Source organism: Protopterus annectens, chromosome 13.part0, assembly GCF_019279795.1.
Source record: "Protopterus annectens isolate FY-2018-M chromosome 13.part0, PAN1.0, whole genome shotgun sequence".
Taxonomy (NCBI): Eukaryota; Metazoa; Chordata; order Ceratodontiformes; family Protopteridae; genus Protopterus; species Protopterus annectens.
The window spans coordinates 744,149,335-744,172,517 of NC_056747.1; the positions used below are offsets into that span (position 1 = coordinate 744,149,335).

General features: G+C 37.6%; 1 protein-coding gene across 3 annotated transcripts in view; it reads right to left on the reverse strand.

The window, feature by feature from the left end:
* Positions 1-23,183, reverse strand: part of SEZ6 (seizure related 6 homolog) — a 2,840,429-nt gene that overhangs the window by 43,599 nt on the left and 2,773,647 nt on the right. For 2 of the 3 annotated variants that reach the window (XM_044054436.1, XM_044054435.1), the window contains exon 16: positions 9,871-13,539. In XM_044054436.1, coding sequence (XP_043910371.1) covers positions 13,374-13,539 — 166 coding nt within the window. In that variant the 3' untranslated portion in view covers positions 9,871-13,373. Of the gene's footprint in view, positions 1-9,870; positions 13,540-23,183 lie in introns of those variants that run through there. The other variant, XM_044054437.1, reaches the window with a different exon arrangement.

The window sequence follows — 23,183 nt, forward strand, 5'->3', positions numbered from 1 at the left end:
ATCCAGTCTTGGGTTGAGAGAGCTTAGCCTCCAGTTTGGCTGTATAATTGCATCACACGCATGTATTAGTGTTTGGTGGTAGGAGGGGAGGGTTGTCTGTGTACATGAGGCAGATGTAACATTGCCTCAAAAAGCCCAAATTTACCAGCTGGACTGGAGAGTACACCTGAAACTGCCCTTTGGACATGCCTGGATAGGTACAGTGAACTGTTTTACTGGATGGCTGGTAAGGTCGAATAGAGAGCCTTGTCCTTCTGTACAGTACAGGAGGGTCTAGTGCTAGGGTTTATAAGTGCTTGCTATGAGTTTTGAGCAAGTGCTGGGCTGATAAATGAATGGCTTTAGTGTTTAAGTTGAAAGTTTGTCTAGTTCCAAGGGAAAAATTGAAGATGAGACTTTGTGGAGTTGGGAATAGTTATACCCTAGCTTACCAGTGCTGCCTGGTGCGCAAAACTGGGCAAATGCAGTATTTATAGCGGGGAAATGAAAGAGATGGAAATTAGCCCACAATGGCCAATAAACTACTAATTTCTGGTCTGGAACCACTCCACCAGGGACAGATAGGCTGCTCAAAGCTCACCTCTCTCACAGGTGAACAGAGAAACGTCCTTCTATCCAAGTAAGGTATGGGCAAACACAGATTTGTAACACAGCCCTGTAGTCAGCACTAACCTAAAAACTGGACTATACTAGCTTAGAAAGGCGGGAAACAAGTATTTTTTTTTTCCGAAAATAAAGCAGATACAATCAAAAAACACTTTAAATACACAGAAAAGGATACTTATTGTTATATATCGCAGATCAGAGTTGTAGTCAATGCCCCTAGTAATAAAGTAGGAAGAAACATAAATACAGTAAAAGCAGATGAATAAAGTGCATTTTTTTATATATAAAACAATAGAAAATGAACAAACTGATTTAAACAAGTTACCCATTTAACCAGAAAAAAGCTCAAAACTGAGCCCTGTCCCAGCAGTCTTCAATCAGAGAAGTTCTAACTGCACACTCCTGCTACTAGGGTGCAGGGGAACCTTCTCCAAACAAAGATGGCCTGGATCACTGCTCAAGTTATGCAAACAAAGCTAGATTCAGTAGGCCAGAATCTGGTCTATGCTACAGCAACAAGTTGTACCAATTTCAGAAATAAACAGTTCAAATAAGCAGGCATAATAAGCCTGTGACCAGAAATTCCCAGCTCAGAAGGGCAGAATCCAGCCTCTCCTCCCACAAGAGTGCCGATCGCAAGCCCTCTTAATGTAGAATAACTGGCTTGAAGCCCAAATGCTTTAGCCAGAACTAATAAACTTTTAGAATAGCAGACACTGGGCCTTCAATCAGCAATTCCCAGCTTAGAAGGATGTAAGCTACCTGTCCTGCCACAACAGTGCAGACCACAAACCTTAATGTAAAACAACCTGTATGAAGCCCAAGTGCTTAAACCAAAAGACTTAGAATAACAGTTACAATTTAATCAGGCTACTACCAAGCAGTAATAAATGCAGCAGAATAAATAAAATTGAGTACTTTTAAGGAAAGCAAAATAAAGTGGGAGGAAACACAAATACAGTAAAAGCAGATAAATAAAGTGCAATTTTTTTAAGTGCAAGGAGAGAGGAAGAACCTAAGTGGGTTGGCCTTCTCAAATCTTCTCTCTGTATTAAGTAGAGTGAACACTAGACTCAGAATATGATCTCTCTGTACTCAGTTAAGTGAGCAAATGAGATGGACCCAGGAGGAGTGTTCAAATACAGACTTACAGGAGGGGCGGGCAATTCCAGAGCCACTAACACCAACACAAGAACAGGAGGGTGGGTGGGGAGCTAACTGCAGAGAGACAAACAGCACACTATTCAATGAAATACACAATTGGGAAACATAAAAAATGAAATACAGTACTTTTAAACCTGCAAGTTTGTACTTAACAGAAGACTAAAATACACTACTGCAAGTTTCACTTAACTTCAGCTTCTAATGCAGATGATTGTAGCCAAGCAGGTCTCTCAGAAGTTGAGCATAAAAAAAAATGTGTTTGAGCACAAGCACTGATTCACTGCATGTTACTTTCTTTTCTCCATGGATGTGTGACATTGTAGTTAGAATATACTATGAAGTTGGGTGTGGGAGGGTGCATGGGGGCTTGTCCTCTGCAAAAAAAAAAATTATAATGTATATGCAGTGCACCATGTTTTCAATGAAATGGATTTTCAGTTCAAATGTACTGCCATTCAGTTGTACCTACTGTTTTTCTTTCAGTCTAACCTACCTTTGATAAAATGATATATGCTGAAATTGTAGTTTTATTTGTCGCTGGTGTAGTTTATTGAATAATGTGTAGTTTTTCAAATTTTGTGCTTGAATGTTATAACTTTATTATGTCTGTTAAGTTCTCACCATGACAAACTAATGTGCTGTTTTCATATTTTACTTGAATGTTATGACTTTATTATGTTTGTCTAGTTTTTCATTATGTCAACCATATGTATCTGGAGCTTTTCTTTCCAGGACTCTGCTGAAAATGGGTACCCCATGACCAATTCAGACTTTCCCAGTATACAAATGCCAAATAAATAAATAAATAAATAAATAAATAAAAGTGACAGTTGAACTTCAGTTGACCAACTGTAACATAATTCAGTAGTTTTTCCCTTTTGTTTCCAGTTGTGTAACCTAGAGTTAGTATATTTAATTTCCAGGTTTGTAAGGGTAGAGCACCAATGTTAGGAGTGTGTGTATGTGTGTGTGTGTAAGAGTGTGTGTGTGTGGAGGGGTAAAACTTCTCATGTAGGAATTGTTTTTTTGTTTTAATTTTGGTAATTGCAAATATGCCTATTAGTTTACATTTGGAATTACTTTTTTCGATGATTTGGATGGTGATTACTATAACTCACCGATAAATATCTTCAGTGTTTTGTGTTTCGAACATATTCACTATTATTCATTATAAACTCATATATATTCATAGGCTCCACTCTATATATATATATATATATATATATATATATATATATATATATATATAAATATAGACATAGATATATAGATATAGATATATCTGTAGATATATAGGTATATCAGATGTTTGTTTAGTTGACAGTTGTCCTGTCTGTCCCATTTGGTCGACAGTACAGCTGATTGACAGTGGCAGTGTGAGATCTCTGTAATATGGAGGTTGGGAAATATGCCCATCTTTGCTATTTTGTGACCTTGAAGTTTATATATTTAAGTAGTAGGAGTTGTGGGAGCCTGTGGGGCAGGAGGGCTTGCCCCCTGCAAAAAAAATAGTATTTTGTGATTTAGAGCATATGTATTTCACTGTCTATATCATGAGGAATGACGATTTTGTGCACAGTAACTGGTGTGGCGATATTTTACAGCACCATTTTACATATCTCCAAACACACACACATGCACACATACACACACACACATATACACACGCATACATATATAAAAATGTTAACAACAAGCTGGTGATAATGCTTCTGCGCATGCTCCAAAGATTAACCTTGGACTATGCAAACAGAAAAATATGTTTTTTGGCAGGGGGAAAGTCCTCATGCAACCCCAGTGTGAAGGGCTGCGACTCCACACCCCCTGCTAATTATTTATCCACACTCATAGACTGCACAATGCCTGGGAAAAGGGCGTATTCCCCAGCCCAAACAATTGTCAGTCTTGCATAACTGTTGACCATCTGTTTTGCTGATGAAAGTGTGCCTTCAAAACAGATGACAACCAAAGCCATACTTGACTGAAAGTGCAGACATATCTATATCTGTATTTATATATCTATATATAGATAGAGATATAGATACAGACATGTGTTCCTGTGTTTTGTTGAGTGCCCTTTCTTTGACAAATGCAGGTGGTGTGGTTTAATGTCGATGGTATGAATAGCCGAGTCGTGGAAATGTTGGTGTGTAATGTCAAGACAGGGAAGTGGGGTTGGAGGGGTGAAAGTATTTGTGCATGTGTATGTGTATGTGAGTTTAGGTTAGGGTCAGGTCTGAGTAAAAGTTGTTGTATGTTTGTGTGTGAGTTTGCATATTTTAGAGTTAGGGTCAGGGTTATGTTAGGGGATAGATACTGTGTTTTGTGTGTTTGCAAATGTTTGCATGTCCGAGTGTGTCTTGTATAGTGGCAGTGTTACAAAAAGGTTTTTATGTTTATCTTGATATTATATCATTTGATATTTTTGTTTTCAATATTGTGTATGTTCAAACTTTTTTGAAAGCATTTTCAGTTCAACATTAAATTAGTTTGATCATACACAACAGAACCATATATATGTAGGAGGGAACACTGAGTATACCCAATGTCAACACTTTAAACATCAACGTTTTTATGATGAAAATGCAGACACGGACAAGCAAGTACACATGTCCTGAGAAACAGTTGCAGCACATGCAAAAAACAAAAGTAATAGAACATAGGTTCATAGGTTGGTACTAGGCTATCAGCCCTAGGGCCTGTAGAAGACTAGCCATAACAATTCCCTGGCTATTTCTTCCCACACTATTTACTTCCCTGGACCCCTGTCTAGCAGGGGTGCAAGCCCCCTGCACCCCCATGTGGGGGAAGCACCCCCCCCAATAATTATAGATACTAGTGCCAAGACTGCAAAAACATGCAGTAAAGCCATATTCCCCAGCCCTGGAAATTGTTCAGTCTTGGACTTCTGTTGATCAGCTGCTTAGTCAGTCATAAACAATCGACTAAACAGCTGTGGACCAAACATACATTTGTTCATAAGGAGCAAACCCATATCTACATACATATGCCACCACACTCTGGTACTCTTGGGGGGTGGAGCATGGGCAACATAGGCAGGAGAATCTGTTTACTTAAATGTTTGATTCCTGGCTTCACTGAATCCACACAGCCATGATGATAGGACCACTTCACAGAAATAGTTTCATACTGGGCCTGTATATCTCATGAACATGCCTAAGTGATATGCAGGTTTAATTGCCTGACTTTATAAAAAGAAAGGTTGCTTCAGGCATCATATGAGAGGAAGGAGAAATAAGCATGTTACATATATCTGTAAGAACTGATCTCATCCCTTGAAGCAAAGAATATGTGTGCCTTATCTGGAAGCACATCAGTAAGAAAAACCTAGGCACCTCTGTTTTCATTCTGATCAAAATGTGTCCCAGTTGTTACAGATATAAGAGATGTAACTTGTTTATTGCTGGTAAACATATTTTTGTGGAGGCCTGCAAACTTGCACTTCCCTTCCTTACTGCCCTCCTGACCATTCTGTCCACGTCATCCAGCTTAGGTATAACTGGACTGCTTACTTTCTTCTTCCAGCTCAATCCAAATACAAAGGGAGGTAGTACAGTCAGGCCTTGAATGTCAGTCCTGCTTGTTTTCCTTCTAAAGTGGTCAGTGGAATACAGTGAAAGCCGACTGAAAATGCCTATTCATATGTGCCCTTCCTGATGTAACTGATATAACTAGTGAATGTTTGGAGATGGACGTATGCCTGTTGCAGCCAGAGAATGGTTGGAGGTGCAGGTAAGCCTATATTTGACAGTTTGCACAGAGAATTAAGGCTGTGACCTGTGGTCAATTAATCCTCATTTACCTACTATGTGATCCTGTGTAAATCGTTTAAACAGACTCCGCTTCCAGGTCACCCATTATAAGGGACTGCCACTTCAGTGGGCCTACCTGGTTAACAAATTATTATATCTCTAACATCCATCAGGGAGAAGTTACACAGCATCTGTTGTTAGAACTCTCTCCATACTTGAAGTGAAAAAAGAAAAACATTGGCCAGTGTTCAGGTTATCTGAGACCATTACAGAATCCGAGTCACTGACAGCACAGATAGATGACTAGTGTCATTAACAATGTGGTGGGAAGATGCACAGATTTGTTATTCAGAGGGTCATGGGATGGCACGTAGTCTGTGACATCATTAAGGAGCTTAACTCAGTTTCCAAATTGCTTGATTGCACTGCCTGGCTAAGTGCCCTGTTCAGTATCACAAAGTGGGAAAATGGATGCTGGCGGGTGGGGTTTGGTCGGAATTAAGCCCTGGACTACAGGAAGCAGAATGTTAACTGCTCATAGCCTTACGCCTCTTTGACAACTGCCAGACAACAGTGAAAACAATGCCATTTCTTCACTGATAAAAAGCACGTGTGAATTTAGTGATATACCTGGGAAGGTGACTGGTGACTCTTCCTTATTAAGTCACATCTAATATGTGCTACCTAAAATCCCAAGATGAAAAGTAGAATAGTAAAACTGAAACCAGTTAACAGGCAAGGGAAATGGAAATGACTTATATATTTTTTTTAGCTTACACTTCATTATTGCTGTTAATACTTCTTGAAAAGACCCAGATCAGCAGAATTGCCACTCACCTAGAAAGTTGATAAGCCATGCATATTAATGCTTTATTAGCGTACATTCTTCAGTACTAGATATGACATATTCAGTGTAACAGGAATAGGACTTAATAAGATGTGGTTATCAGTGGATTCTGATTGTACAGTGGTTGTGTATATTTTTGTTTTATGCAAGCAAGTTCCAGTAGGTCCAAGTGTCACTTTTTCATGTTATTTTTTTTTTGGGGGGGGGGTTGTAGTGCAGGAGATTTGATCTAGCTGAGTGGCTTCTTTGGGCTCATGCAATGTGCAGCTGTTGATAAGGTAATATATGCAAGACATAGTCCATTACCTTACCAAGTACCCCTGCAGCTCCACAACTGGGTTCAAGTTAAGAAAGATGCAGGACGATGGCCTTCCCCAGTTGTCTGTGGTCATATTACCTGACATATGACAATTACTGCTGTCCTCTTCCAAGAGTAAGACAGTGTTCTTTGCTATTATTACTCCTTTTTTCTAACACAGGCTCAAAACTCATCAATACCAAAATTCCACCAACAGTGTGGCTTTCTTCTTTGTAAATGAATTGTTTCATGTATTTATTTCATCCCTTGGAGAGTTCTTTTATTTGCTTCAGCTTTCTATAAGCCCATAGTCATTCCCTCAGATCTCTTCTGGAACCAGTATCTTTGCTTCTTATCCTGCCCCACATGTGGTGCTGGAAGAAAGAAGGTGTTGTAGAAGGTCACTCCCTCGAAATAAAGCAGTCTCATAGATACCCATTTGTAGTATAGCTTTGTGCAGCTTGATTGATTGATTGATTGATTGACTAGCCTAAACCATGAAAAAAATTAAACCTGGACATTCTACATAAAATAAGAAAAAATAAAAAGTATATTTCACTGCTCATGCTAATAATCAGCATAGTGAACATTTTTAAAACATTAATTTTAGTTAACTCAAACTTCTGATTTAAAATTTCAATACAGTGTATCAGTTAGTCTATTCATGTATTGCTACCATACATCCTGCATGTGGTAGTGCAGGTGTATACATCTGAATGAACACACAAAAGAATTACAGTAATTCTCACTAAGTTGATGATGAACAACACTGTATTCCTTGTGGATATTGGAGGGGGGGGACTAAATCCTAGTATCCATGATCCGCCATTGAAAGAGTACTTACTTAGCCAAGGTCCCTAGAGTAACAAAATAAAAGCAGAGTTAAACTATATCTGGAAGCTCAGCTCTGGGGTGGGGGGTGGGGTGGAGAGTACAGCCATGAACAGCCAACGAGCTTCATTCTGTAGCTCTCAAGTTTCATTCCTTCAGTTTTCACTGCAAGCTTTATGATATTAGGAATGTCACTTCTATATGAAATCAATAAACTGGCAGCAGATAAAGGCTGCTTGGACTGCCTATTGCTCACTGCCGAACATGCTGAATAAGTACCAGATCATAGCGTATCTTTATTACCACCCCATGCAACAGCTGCTTTTTATTACTTGTATACTTCCACTTTATTAGTGTTTTTGACCCACTCAGGCTCTTGTCCATACATTCACAACTTCTGCTTAACAAATATTTCTTTGAATCACCCTTGAACCATTTGCCCTGCCTTCGTATTGTATACTTGTGCACTTTTCTCACAAATGTGTTCCTTGTGGAGCTAAGTGATTAATGTAGTAAATTTCCTGTGCCACTTTCTCTTAAATTATATGTACTAAACTGATTCAGTCTATGCTCTCCTCAGAAAATCCTTCTTCCGTCCCAGCCATGTTTTTGTGGAGATGGAATATAGTTGCAGGTGTAATACCATACCACTAACTGTCCAGTGAACCAGCTGCACTTGGTTCCTCTTTATATTATATAGCAGATATTTCTGTTTGTGGCTTTTTTCTGCATTTCTTTCATGGATGCATATAGTGTGCTAGCATTTATTTTAAACACAATTCAGAGAACATGTACACATCCATCCTACTGAGAAGCAGAACCAGGACAAGAATAATAAAGAAGTAAAGTCTGTTTTTAATTAAAATATCATTAACAACTAATTTTCTTATAACAGAAACACAAAAGTAAGGTCAAAGTCACAAGAAGGGTTTTGGTTTGTTCATGGCAGACGATGAATTTAACATGATGTGCCATCAGTTCTTAAACAAGAAAAGTCCAGCTTTGTCACCATGAAAACCCACTCACACACACACACACACACACACACACACACACACACACACACACACACACACACACACACACACACACACACAAACAAATGTATGAATGATTTCAGCTTCAAGATGTTGTGTTCTCAGTAATGTGTCAGATATGTTCCATGGAAATTCAAAAACTCAAAAACATTATACATACTTCAGTATGCATCTGAGATCAATCTTTTCTGATCTAGTAAGTATTCTGAGGCTGATTGTGGCAGAGGGTAGATTCAGTAGCAAGTCTGATTTTTTTCAGCCAATGCAGCTTGAAAAAAAATTTGAGTGTTATACATCTTTTGTACATATAGATTTTTAGATTTAAAATTTTTTTTAGCATGGTCAGTTTTTTGACTTTACTGATTTTTTACATGTATTGTTATAATTTTTACACTTCTTACAGTAAGTACCCAGATGTTTTTTGTTTTATTCTGCTCAACTGCATGCTTGGTAAATTGTGGCATCAGATATGGCCAACTGAAGGTAGTATCGGTTCTCTATTCCAGTTATTTACCATTGTTTATGCTAACAAAAGAACAAAGGAAAAAAACATTAGAACGGGAGTTCCTACAATATGTCCCCCATATCTCTCAATCTTTTAGTGCAAGAAATCTGGACAAAACCTAAAATAATGGGGCATACAAGGGCACATTTTAGGGACAAATATTAATATTGTGTTATAAACTTAAAGTAGATAGAATGACAGGTTTTGCATTCATACCTCTCAACTGTCCAGATTTTTGCCTCAACATTTTGGTCTGTTCCTCCTAAAAATTTGTGGTTTTCCAGCAATTCACTGGGATGATCTGAGGAATGAAATCACTAAATAATGACATACATTTGAGTTCCATACTTCATACCCTTTAGAAAATGCATTTTAACACAAACCCTGTTATTCTAGCTACTTTCTAAGTTTATAAGAGCAATATTTAAAATCTGTCGCTATTTTGGGCCTTTGTCTCCCCATTATGTCAAGCTTTGTCCATATTTCATAAAAGAGGTTGAGAGGTATGATTAGTACCCATTTCTAAGGGATATGAAGTCTGAAACTCAAATGTTTTAATTATTTAGTGACTTCAATTCTAAAGGTTTTGCAAGAAATTCACAACTTTTATGAGGAACAAACCAAAAATATAAGGCAAAAATCCGGGCATTCTGTGAAAATATGAAGAGCTGAGAGGTATGATATCTGCCTGCTATAACCATTTTTCTCCATCTACACACCTACCTGTATGAAATATAATGAATTCCGTTGCAGATGTGGCCAAGCCAAGGGTGCATAATTCTTTAATATTAAAACTTTGCCAAACAGTGTTGCCTTAGTATTTACTCTTCCATTTATTTAATGGTGTTTACAGTATCAAAGGAACGTGGAAGAAAAAAATTGAGTGGGTTGTTCCTGATATTTCCTGCCTATAGTGTATATATGGTGTATAGTATAGAGACACTGTACTAAGGGACTCTTAGGCATGTCATTTATATTGAAGACATCTAAATGGGATGTGACTGTTTTACCATTTCCTGTCCAAACTAACTGTTGCCCTGGAGCTAACGAACTAACGTACATCTTACAATATAATACAAGGTATAAACAGAATGTACAATGCTTATTTCAGTTATTGTAGCAAGGAGTTCCCTTGCCTTTTCTTCATCCGCATCATCCTTTTATTTACTTTTCCTTTTAGAATTCAAGCTGTTAGAATGTGCTGCTAAAAAGTTCGAACTCCACATCCAAATTGTGTACCATCTCACCTAACTAGTTTTAACTTCTTTGTGCCTTCAGTATCTGTTAATATTCTGAAACAGCACCACCTGCTGGAGAAATGTAGATTTAGCCTAGTAGAAGCAGAGCACACTAGGCTGAATGAAATAATTGATGGCTATTCAGTAGTCCTATCATGCCAAGTGGTACTCCCTCAGCGGGATGTATACACTGTAATTCTTGGAATTCCTAAACACTTAAACCATAGCAAGAGTTGTCTTTGGAGGTTTCAACTGAATCCACATATCCTGGGTAACTTTGAGATGTCCTACTTCTCTGTATGTGTGACTGAATATAAGTAGATTTGTATTAATGCAGACTTTCATTCTAAGTCCAACTTTCTACCACTTTTCTCTCAACAGCGCAGTAAGTCAAGTTGTACCATTTCTGTTACAGAGTGGGAGAGTGAATATTTAACAGTGATGCTTCTTCAACATCTCCTAGACTACCACACAGAGAGACTTCAATAGCCCACGTTTTTTGGCTGAAATTGTTCCCACTATAGTACTGCAGAAGTCAGCTACTGGTGCTGGTCTCCCATTTGCCAGTGGTCATACAGACCATCTACCCTATTTTTTGTTACAATTACTTGTTAACCAGGTTAGTCTCACTGGGTCAAAAGTTTCACAACCCAAATCCGGGGACATTTTTTACTGGAGGCAATCAACTGAAGAAGCACATTGTTGTTGGAGGAAATGACAACACAGTAAGAGCTGCAATCATTGGACTCTGGGGTGAGACGATGGTCACTGACTTTAGTTCACAGCAAAATTCTATCCTATGCTGCAGTGTAACATGTGGTATTTCAAGGATAATATAAAATCTGCTTTTGAATGGCAAGTACAGCAGTAGGCCTCCCACTGATCAATCGCCTTCATTTCTACCCCTCTTGCACCACCATACCCAAGAAGTTCTTAGGGTGGGACTCACACAATCCTGCACATGTTCCCATATGTTTGGCAGCAGTCTCTTGTCTTTTTTTGTTACAGTGCACATTTTACTTACACAGCTAACCAGACAGAGGAGATGCTTGCTGAATAGCTCTAGTATAACATATATCTGTGTTTTGTAACGCGGTTTTGCAAAATGGCAGCTCTGAAATCTGGAAAAGCAATAGCCTAACCAAACAGCCAAGTTAAAATATTTATAAAACTGTACCGGCTTGCTTCTTTTGTACATGTGAAGAGCTGTGCCTTTCAAAACCTCTCTTTGGGGGCTTTGCTTCACAATTGTTACTTTAATATTCTAATTTTAAAGGTACCACTACTAGTTGAATAGCAGCAGGGCAACTCTCTTAGTTATTTTGTTGTGCTCTGTAGCTTATCTTCTTTTAGAAGTCTGTTGCTCACAAAGTAGTCTGTGTAGATTTGCAGCAAAAACAATATACTACAGTTTACACAGCTGTGATTTTGTTTTTGAACATATGTCTGTACATATGTAAGACAGAACATGGACAAATGCATATATTTCTCATAATGCAGGACCTAAAGACAAGAACAAATTCTAAAGGCTGTTCCCCCAGGACATCCCTGGTTTAGCTTAGTAGATGAAAGTGGAAATAAATAAAATTAAATATGTAAATAAATGTCATAAAACAGGAATATATGAGGTCATTTCTACTGATTTATGCTCCCTAAATAGCTAAAGTAATTTGAAACCTTGTGAGTTTATGGACTGATGTGTAAGCTCATATGTAATTATAGGTTGGTACTAAGCTAACTGCCCTTGCAAGCCATTTTTAAGCTTAGCCAATTATCCCTTGTGAGACTCAAACCCTGCCCTTTGTGTTTGTAAGGCAAATACCTTAACCATTAGGCCACCCTCCCAACCTGTATAACCTGCTCCCTTTATAGGTTTACAGGTAAGTACTTAGCTAGCTGCTCATATGGGCCATATTAAGCCTGGCCAATTTCCCTTGTAAAGGTGAGAAGCAAACCGTGCATTGTGTGTCTAAGAGGTAAACACCTTAACCATTATACGGACTCCCAGCTTCTTTAAGAAAGTAAGAGAGTTTAGTTTGGGCCTTTAAAAAACATAATAGAGATAATAAGATCTCAAATACTGCTGTGCTCGTCCTTTTGTCCAACGTCTCTGCACTTTTCCGCAAGCAGAACGGTAGCCACCTTGATGGCCACCTGTGGTGCTTTGTGAATGGCTGTCCAAATGAGGAAATAAGTTAATCAGACCATTTCATGGTTTATAGCAGTCCCCTCAGCCCCCCAAAGTTTTATATTTAACTTCAGTTATACATGTCATATTTTAGGTTGTGCATTGACTATATTATTAAAGACATATTTAAACCCACTTGGCTTTTTGTATGCGGAGTTCTTGAATACAAGGCAATATTTTTAACCTACCACATCTGTGGCACATGGTCAGAGTACTGCATTTTTCTGGACTGGCAGAAAGCCAATAACACAGACAATATTTATTTGATAGTCCTGACCTTTCTGGTCCTAAATTACCTGAATGCCATGCTAGCATCAGTCATTACACATGAATAGGGCAGGTGGCCACAGAGTTACAGCATCTGAGGTCTGAACAGCAGGCTTTATAATGACACTTTGCTACCTACATGGAAAGTTTGGACTGAATTTGTGGAATTAAGTACACCAAAAAGGTTAATAAAAACAATACTTTATACAAATGCCCTGCTTGTGAATTTGCTGTACAGGTAATGTTTGAGGCTGATATTCCATACCATCCATGTGTTGCACCTCGTTTTTTTGTGGAGTTGTATTGGTAGATCTCTTTACAAGATTATAAAATCTATTTAAACTCAGTTTGGTTAACCATAAGGATGGCATCTTCCCAGGAAGTTGTTTAACAATACAGATTATTATTGGGTTACAAGCAGTGCTCTGGCTGGTGACCACAGGAGATGGCTTGTTAGCTAATCTTGCATCACCGGCACAGCCTTCTGTAACTCTCAGTAACAAAATATAAAACAAAATGTGAAGCCATGAAGGTAATAATGGAATTAGGGAGGTTCTGGAGACTGTCAAGTGCAACAGTGGTCAGCAGATGATGTGGACAGATGGACAGATGAGCTGGATTAGGTAAAGACACGTGTCTCGACAGGATCCGGGACTTGGAGTTGTAGAGGCTCATTACTTACTCCTGTCTCATATATCGGATTCTCAAAGGCAGACTCCACAGTGATGTGGTCATATGGATGAGCTGTAGTGAGTGGCAGCTGCAAAGGAGACTTTCCCTGAAGCCTGCAGAACAGAAAGAAAAAAGGAAAGCAAACACAGACATTATTACTTTAGAACTTACATTTCATATAAACATAAGAAAAAAGCCAGTAGATAAAGGACAGTGATCTGTTTCCATGTTATACTTGCTAACTATCCTCTTGCTAGTGAAGTACCTCTTAAATGCTGATGTTTATACCTCTGCTGTCTGTTATTCATGCCCCCTCCTCTATTTTCCCTTCCCTTTTTAACTTCACATTATCCACAAACCCCTTGAATACTCTGTAAGCCCAGGTAATGTCTTATCTTTTCCCTCCTTCTAGCATGCTGAATATACAAACATTTCTTGAGCTCTTCCTAAGTACATTATGGCAACCTTTTTGCCACTTTGGTAAACCTTCTTTCTATACCCTCTATTTACTATTTATTATCTGTTTTTCCCCCCAAAAATGCACACTGTACTCCATATGTGGCCTTGAAAAGTGATCCACATAAAGGCATATGCAATTTGGCCCCTTGGATTCCAATCTCCGTAGTAGTAATTCTTGACACAGTTTTGTTTTGCTTTTCTAAAGCTTTCCTATGGTGCTATAATTCAGAGCAGATGGAATTATAACTCTCAGATCTTTTTCCTGTTTCTCCCACTGAAAACCTTCTTTCATGCAATTTCTAGCTTGCCTTTCAAAACTGAACTGTAACTTTATATTTGTTGACATTATCCCAAAGGTGCTATTTGAATAACAACTTTCACGAATGATCTAGCTTATGATAGAGATGTATGGTAGGCCAACCTGCTTCACTAGAGATGGCCTACACCTTTCACATCATGGCTTTGGCTTATTGGCCAAAGCTTTTGCTACCCTGTAGTACCTTTTATAGGTCAAGTCTGTCTACTGGACATTCCAACATAGGAAACAGTGACATTGCAAATTGTAATTCTGACAACATCAGTGTTACTCTTCTCAGTAACAGAAGTTTTAACAATAAAATGTCTGATCTTGAGGCCCTTCTGCATCTGGAATACATCCATGTTTGTCTTGTAACTGAGACTTGATTTCAGTGTAAGGATACCACTCTCTTTTTAACTGGATTCGGTGCCTACCATGCCTTCAGATCTGAAGAGGCATCTCCATATTTGTCAGAGATAAGATCACCTTCAGCCAAATCCCCTGTGACCCTAATACTGAACTTGTTTAACTCCAACTTACCCTTAATAAGAACAGCTGTCAGTTTATAGCATGTTATAAGGCATTGTCCATGTTTTCTGCAGATCATGATAGATTCCTAAGGTACTTTGTGCGCAATGCAAATCAAAAAGTACCTGTATATTAGGGAACTTCAATTGCACTTCAATTAACTAGTGTACCCACACTCTAAAACTGGGCAAACCCTGGTTAAGTCAGACCACAGATTTAATAACCTTTTTCTTTAAAGCCACCAACCCCATAATAGTAAAAAATTCTGAATTTAAGGACTTTAAATATACAAACTTGCTTAAATTCTGTGTGGTGCTAAGTTTGGTTGCAGTGTCACTACTCCCCATGAAACCTCAGCTGTCACTTTTTCATCTAAACTCCTCTCCCACATAAAAAATGTATAGAGATGTATGCACATTAAACACTTAATTAAAAACATCACGAAGGAACTAAGAATGGCGATCAGAAAGTCTAAAGCTGAATGCAAAACAAAACTGGCATCAAAAGGCAAAGATAATTATAATTTTGTTTTTAGTGACAGCATGAATCTCAGAATAACACCTTGCAATCTGCAGAACTAGTTCAAAATGGCACTACCCACTAGGATATTAAAGGCATATCTAAAATACCTGTAGACAGATTTAGTGCTAATTTTACTCCAAAAACAGTCATTGAAATTCCATAACGTCTGCTCACCTCCTAATATTGCAATGGAACATGTAATGGCTGTACTCTCTAAAACTAAAAGCCTCACTTCCATGGGTTCTGACAATTTACCCCAATGCCTATTCCCTCACTGAACTCCTCCTGTACTTGTTTAACTTAGGGATGCCCACAAGGTATGCCCTTGAGGTTTGTTAAACAGCTGTAGTGGTGCCTCTGCACAAGGGGGGCCTACTACAGACACCCAGAGTTACAGGTCTATGTGCCTACCTAGCCTAATTTGCAAAGCAATGGGATGTATTATATCTGACTCATTAAACAACAGTTTGCTTTTGCTAAGGGCAGACCATCTACTCAGCTTGGTTAACGTCTTTGAGAAGGCTACATACACAATGGACAGTGACCACTCACTCCACAGAGCATATCTGGATCTGGCCAAGACATCTGACATTGTACCTTATGCTGGCATTGCAATCAAGATAAGCTATCTAAAGGCTGACCCTTAAATGGCAATGTGGATTGCAAACTGGCTGAAGGATAGAACTCACACAATTAAGGTAGCAGATGGTACTTTAGAAAGTAGAAAAGTCACCAGCACAATACTGAATGGCTTGGTACCCCTCATTTTTGGCATATACTTCCCTGACCTCCATGCTACAAACCCTGACCTATGGCTGTTCAAATTCACTAATAACTGCAAGCTGGGTCTCATCATATGTTACCCCACTGATACAGAAGTGCTTTATTAAGGATGAGTCCTTATAAATAAATGGTGCACAGAGAAAGGGCTCAAACTAAATACAAAAAAATGTGCAGCACTATCCCCATTGGGAAACACTCCTCGTCTGCAGCTTACACTATAGTCAGTACCCCACGTCACACAGACAGCAGTCAGCGATCTTGGCAAATCGGTTGAAAATGCCCTCCCATTTGACCACTATTTTACAGAAGTAGGTAGGAAATCCTTCTATTTAGCACAACTGATATCCAAAATTATGTCATCTAGTTGAAAAATTGTTACAGTTCCTCTGTATCTTGCTCTAATTACTGAGTACAATACCCACTTCAGACATAGGCAAACATACATTTATATAACAGAAATCAAACTATATTAACAAACATTATACATCATATATATTATTTTTTATAATTATCATCAGTCCAACATTACATACATTGTTCAATTCCTGCCTTCCCTTAAACTCACTCCTCTTCTAAAACATTATTCTACATGTATTGTTCCCACAATTTTAATATTTTTCTACCTAATTTGTAACTACCCTTTTCTAAATATCCTACTTCCAGTTCTTTTATCTCTGTTACAATATTCAATATTTCAAATACAGTTGGTTTAGATTTTGATTTCCATTTTTTATGATTGCTTTTTTGACAGCCACCAAAATTAAACTTAACAAGGTCTTACAATGTCTAGGCAATCCAGATCCTATATTCCAGCTCAAAAAAAAAAAAATCCCTTAGTTAGACACGTTTGCTCACCTAATATTTCTGACAAAGTACTCTGTATGGAATCTTTAAAGTCTGCCAACTCATCACATTCCCAAAACATGTTCCCAGTTATCTATTACTTCCCCATCACACCTCCAATATTTGGCATCTACTTGAGGAAAAATTCTTTGGAATCTGCTAGGGGTATAAAAATACCTATGCAAACAATTCCAAGCATAAATCCTAAATCTTCTAGACTTTGTTGCATATTTGGAGCCATATGTACATATGTCCTACCATTGTTTCCTTGTGACTTGCTTATCCAGTCTCTCTTCCTCATCTTTTCTAACCTCCTCGGATTTGTTTCTATAGTCAGAGTGCAATATTTTATATGCCCTACTAATGATCATTTTTAACACCAGCTTCTGTTCTAGATTCAGTTAAAAAGTCTACCAGAGCAGGTCTTTGACTTAGGATTCCCCTATCCCTTTCTCTTTGCCTATACTTTGATATCAATCCCTGACAGGGAAGGCAGTCTCTAGCATACAGTCCAAATGTCTTCCTGGCCTCCTCTCATTCTATTACATTTACCTGTCTAGTTATTTGCTCCCAATATCTTGGTTCTTTTGTCAGTTTTCTCCAGTAAATTCCAACTCCCTCTTGCCTATTTTCTGTACTCAAATTGCTGTCATCCCTATCAGCATAATCTCCTTTCGCCGTTCTCATTTTGGCTTAGTTCTTAAAATACTTTCTTATATTTCATAAATATAATGTTTTCCTTTATTTTAATTTATCCAAGTCTTTTGGGTTTCCAATACCATGACAGGAATGGACCAAAGTTTGTGAAATTAGCATTGTTTCAATCTTTGATATTAACCAAAAGTGCTCTTTGTAGCACCCGCAACATGCCCAGAATTAACTCCTTCTGCAATGTATATGGAGTTCCATGTATCGGTATCATATCCAAATATAACTGTAAATCCTATTTTATGAGATCCATTGCTCCTACTACTATTCAAACTGTCTGGATATCCTTCTTCCACATTGCACATGTTTCTGTCTGCAAATCCTGCTATTTTATGACTTTGTGTCTCTCTGTATGTAAGACACTGTAATCACTGGGTGTAGCAATTTCAATGATCAATGCTTTTTGTCTTCTTTTCATGGATTGCTATATCTGGTTTTCTTGCAGCTATTTTTTGAACCATTGGTAATAGGAGATCCCAACTGACATAAACTTCAACATTCTCTATAATGCTTTGTGGATCATGCTTCCAGTGTTTTTCAGCTACTATGTTTGCACAATCTCCAGTGCAACACTCTTACCACATTTGTATGCCTTTCAGTATACGGGCCCCCTGCCATTAGTGTATCATACCCAACAACAAGATGTATGACTATTTCCCGTTCTGTTTTAGAGAAGTTGCATTTATCTGCTTCTCCAATATATTCACTGGAATTTGTAAACCAATGTGTATGTAGTCCAATATCCTGGGCCTCCAATATTAATCTTTCATCTTTTGATTTAAATTCACCTCTTCTTAACCATTCTCGCTTCAGACCCTGATCGACATGAGGTTGTACCAGGTGTTTTCTGTACTTGTAACAATATTTATGCTTTTCTCACATTTCTTGCCACTTCATCTGATCCTTCTCCTTATATTCTTTGTTTTGTTTTTTGGCACATTCAGTTGCTACCTGAGTTCTGTCTACCTCTGGCTTGACTTCCATTCCAGCTTGACACCGATATGCTTTTGCTAAACTAAACAAGGAAGTCATCTTAGACTTCTTCTCCTCATGTTTTAAAACTTTAACTATGTTTGGATCTGATGAGGTCAGCAGATATGCATGGGGTCCTACGAATGCAGATCCATACATTTAATCAGTTTCGAGGAAGCCCATACCTCCTTCAGAACGAGGGAAATATAATCATGGTATACATTGATTTTTATATGTCATTTGATAAAAGTGAAGCTTTTTTCCTGTTCTCTTGTGCAATTGATCCTATACCTTTGGGGCCAGTCAGTCATCCTAAAACTGTAAGTTAGGACAGGAAGAGCAAATTCATTTATAACTTGGACTCTGTTCCTAGATGTCAGAGCTGTTTTCAGTATTAATTTTAGTCTTCTAAAATATTCCTTACTGAGTTTTATTCACATTTGTTCACATTCCTGTCCCAGACTGATATTTTCTTGGTGCTGCAGCTTTCTTGCTTTATAGGTTGCTTTTGCACATTTATCAAGACCAGTTGACATTCCTGTATCATCTGAGAAAGTTTTGACCACTTCCAGTTATGCTTTCAGTTCCTCATCTGATGAACTATACAGTTTTAAATTGTCCACAAAAAGAAGATAAGTATTTACACTTTGTCGTTGTCTCAGAGCCAAATTGTAACCATGACCAAATCTGTTAAGTAGACAGCTTAATAGGTTAAGGGCAAGATAAAAGAGCAGCGATGACAAAAAGTCACCCTGGAATATCCCCCTTTGAATTATTATTATCCCTGGGATAATAATTTGTCCTTTATTATGGCTTAGCTGTAAAATGATTTTGCACTGTTTCATACTCACTGTTATGTAATGAATCAATGTAGGGTATAGCTTATACATCAGTAAACATTCCTTTATCCAAGAATATGGGATGTGGTCAAATGCTTTTTTGTACTCTATCTATGTCATACTTAGATTCTTCCCCTTTTTACAATTCTCTATGACTTTATTCAATAACAAATGATTCTTAGTTTCATATGACTTTCTTTTGTTACCCTTCTGTTCTATTGCTATGCTTGAGTTTTCTTCTAAATGATTATAAACTTTGTTGGCATCAATTCCAATGCATAGTTTATACCTCGTTGGAAGGCAAGTTATTAGTCTATACTTTTTAGGATAGCTTGCAGGTTCACTCTTAAGTAGGAGTATTGTATTTCCTGTTAGTAACTAGGATGGTATATACTCGGGGTGCACATATAAATAGTTCTTACTCATAGCTAAATCTTTATGTAAAGCTGTTAATACTTTTAGCCAGAAGTCAGATACTGCATCTGAGCCTATAATGTTCTATATGACGTTATTTTCCTTAAGGGTATGCATCTAAAATCCCATTCTCTCCTTATTCATTGATTCCCCCCCTGCTTTATCATCACCCCATTTCCACTATGAATTATAGCTTTCTCCTTGTGTTATGTATATGAACTTTAACTGTGTAGCTTTAAAATATCCCTTCAAATCAAATAATCTTAAACCAGCTTGCTCTACTGGAAGCATCAAGTTATCCAACTTAAACCTTGCCCTCTTCCCCTCCCAGATAAAATCCTTTAACTCTTTACTAATTGCTGTTCACAAGTTCTCTGGTTGATAAAAATATGCCTGACCTGCATATAAAAGTAAAGGGACTAAAAACATTTTCACTTCTTGAATCTTGCTATCCATATCCATAAAAAAGAGCTTCTAGTTTCTCAGTTTTTATATTATCTTTTGGTTAATCTCTTCCCACATGTCCTTAGCTGCCATAACAGAATCCTTTTTAATCCATACTTCCAAATACTTCCTTTTATTGTGTCCCCATAAATATGGGTATTGCTGAACTAAGTCGTGTGTGGGTACAAAGTTTACAGCTATAGCCTTTGTTTTATCTTCATTAATGTTATATCCCCAGGACACTTGAAAGTGTCCCAAAATGTTCCACAAGACTGAGATGCCCTTTTCTGGTCTTATCAGGTACAAAATAATATTATCTGCAGACAAAGCCAATTTTTCTTGATTACCATATCAGTTATATCCTCGAATTTCTGAGTCCCTTACAGTAGAGAGTTGATTATCAGAACGTCAATTATCAGAAACATCAGTTATCAGAACCAGCCTTCCAAAGTTTTCGGGTGGGAAAAATAATAAAGTCTGAATATGTAAACATTATATGTATTCTCTTGAGCATGTTATTGAGCTTGTAGCCAGCTCGTATGTGAAAAATATTCTTTATTGTCCATTGGAATTGCTGAATGGTTGAAAAGTGTATTCCTGCATGCAGAAAAAACACAATTTTAGAAGTTTTTTATCTGGTTCAATTACATGTTTGATTATCCGAACAATTTGATTATCTGAACTATCCAAGGTTCCAATTAGTTCAGATAATCGACTATCTACTGTATTTTATTTACCAATGGCTCTAAATACAGTGCAAATAACAAAGGAGAAAGAGGACAGATGAAAAATATTATTGGCCTAAACAGTTTCAACTACCAAGATAAACTCTTCCAGGCTCCTGTGTGAATATCTATGCCTGGCATTCTATGCCGTCCAAGACCCTACCCTAATGAATCTGGTATATCTTCACAAGACAAACAGCCAGACAAACACCTAAACCAAGGATCTGTACCTCCATCAACATAGAATTAAAACACTTTACAGGGGTAGATTCATTATCTAGTGGTTACTCCACCCCTGGAACAAATTGCTCCTGCATGTTAAAAACAGTGACACCCTTGCATCCTTCAAGACTAACCTTGACAATTGGATGGTTACCTGCAAATTCATCCTCAGTCTAATATATATTGCCCATTGGCAAGGTGCACATAGTCTTTACCGTTACTTACCTCTTATTTTCTATGATCCTATGGTACTTCATCATACACTGCATCAGTGGGGTCTTGTTCCTGCATTTCTTAGGCCCCATGGTATGATGCAATAGATGGGGCATGGGGCCTATTGCCTTGCTCTCATGATAGCTTTAGGGTGCTTATCTGCTCTCATTTAATTATGGTTCTAGAATTTTATTTATGTATTTTATTTTATTTTTTTATTTTGTTAATAGGGTAGATAGCTGATCCACATGGATAATTTTCAAGCTAACCTAGTCAAAAATGCAAAAGAAACTGAAATATACGTTATTTGGAGACAGATGAATACGTATTTCAGGTGAAATTGAGGCAACTTTGATGATTTGATAGTTTTAGATATGTGGCAATAGACTACACAAAAAATATGAATAAAATGCAAAAAACAATGTATACAAAGATCAATACAGATGGTTGAAGATACTTACAGTATTTAATGCAAATGATGAAAAGAGAGGGGTGAGATAAGGGACTTGGGATATTTGAATAGTGTTTTACTATGAAATTGTTTTAAACATCCACCAGATCTGGGTTTGCTATTCACCATTATAAGTTGTGTAATGCCAAATAAGTAAGTCTACTTTTGCTTGCTGATTTTCAGGTGTGTAAACAACTGGATGCAATGACTGGACATCTCATACAGAATTATATGGGAAAACAATTTGCTACTATGTAATTTGGAAGATGAGTACTACTAAGTGAGTAATAATTCTCAACAGGAGGGCTTCTACACTCATGGAAGTGTGTTATCTCCACAATAACACGCATCTTGGCAGGCATTACTGTACTTAGAGAATGGACTATCTGTTAAATTGCTTTGTATAATATTATTATTATCATTATTATTTATATTTTAGATATAAAGTAGTTCTTCCACCTAATGTTTCAAACTTGATGTACTATATGTAATTGTTGTTTGAGGAAGTATTTTACATCCAAAATATAAGTTATGTAAGTATTCAATATCTACACACATGAGCACGCGCGCTCGCACGCACACACACACACACACACACACACACACACACACACACACACACACACACACATGGAAAACACATACAAACACACACACATAGACTTTTATTCTATATTTATTTTATCATTTTAATTTTATGATCGCAAAGCAATAAAGCACTATTAAGCAACTGTAAAAAATGGTGGCAGTTTGGTTTTTAACAGTCTGAGTTTCACGGCAGCTTAATTTGCTGCCATGAAGAGGCAGACTCATTTTCCATTGTGCGTTTCCTTTACATTAACAATCTGCTGAAGAAAGTCCGTTCTCCAATCAGAGTGGTGATGTACAGGTTGCCCATTCTCTAAGTGATTGTAAAGGATGGCAAGAACTTCTAAGTGTGTCTGCTGGTTGGTGTGTATAGCTAGGTATGGTTTCTGTTATTACTTACTTAGTATTGTTCCATTGTTGCTATATTCTTATACTACAGCAAACCGGACACGTTTGTGAAGTATTAACATGGGATTGGTGAGGGGGCGTTTTGATCAATTCATTCACATATCCATTGTCACGTCATATTAGAGGAAAATCCCCCCAGTTTTCTTTCTTGAGAATCTAGCATATAGACATTCATGAGTTCTATGTACTGACCCTAGATCTGCTGTCATTTCAGAGATGTGTAAATGATATCCCTATAAAAAAGGGATAGAATCAGTATGCCAAATAACCTACAATATGAGGTTGAGGACAGTGACTCTAGTAAGCCTTATGTAAGTCTGAGTGCAAGACTGAGGCTGTT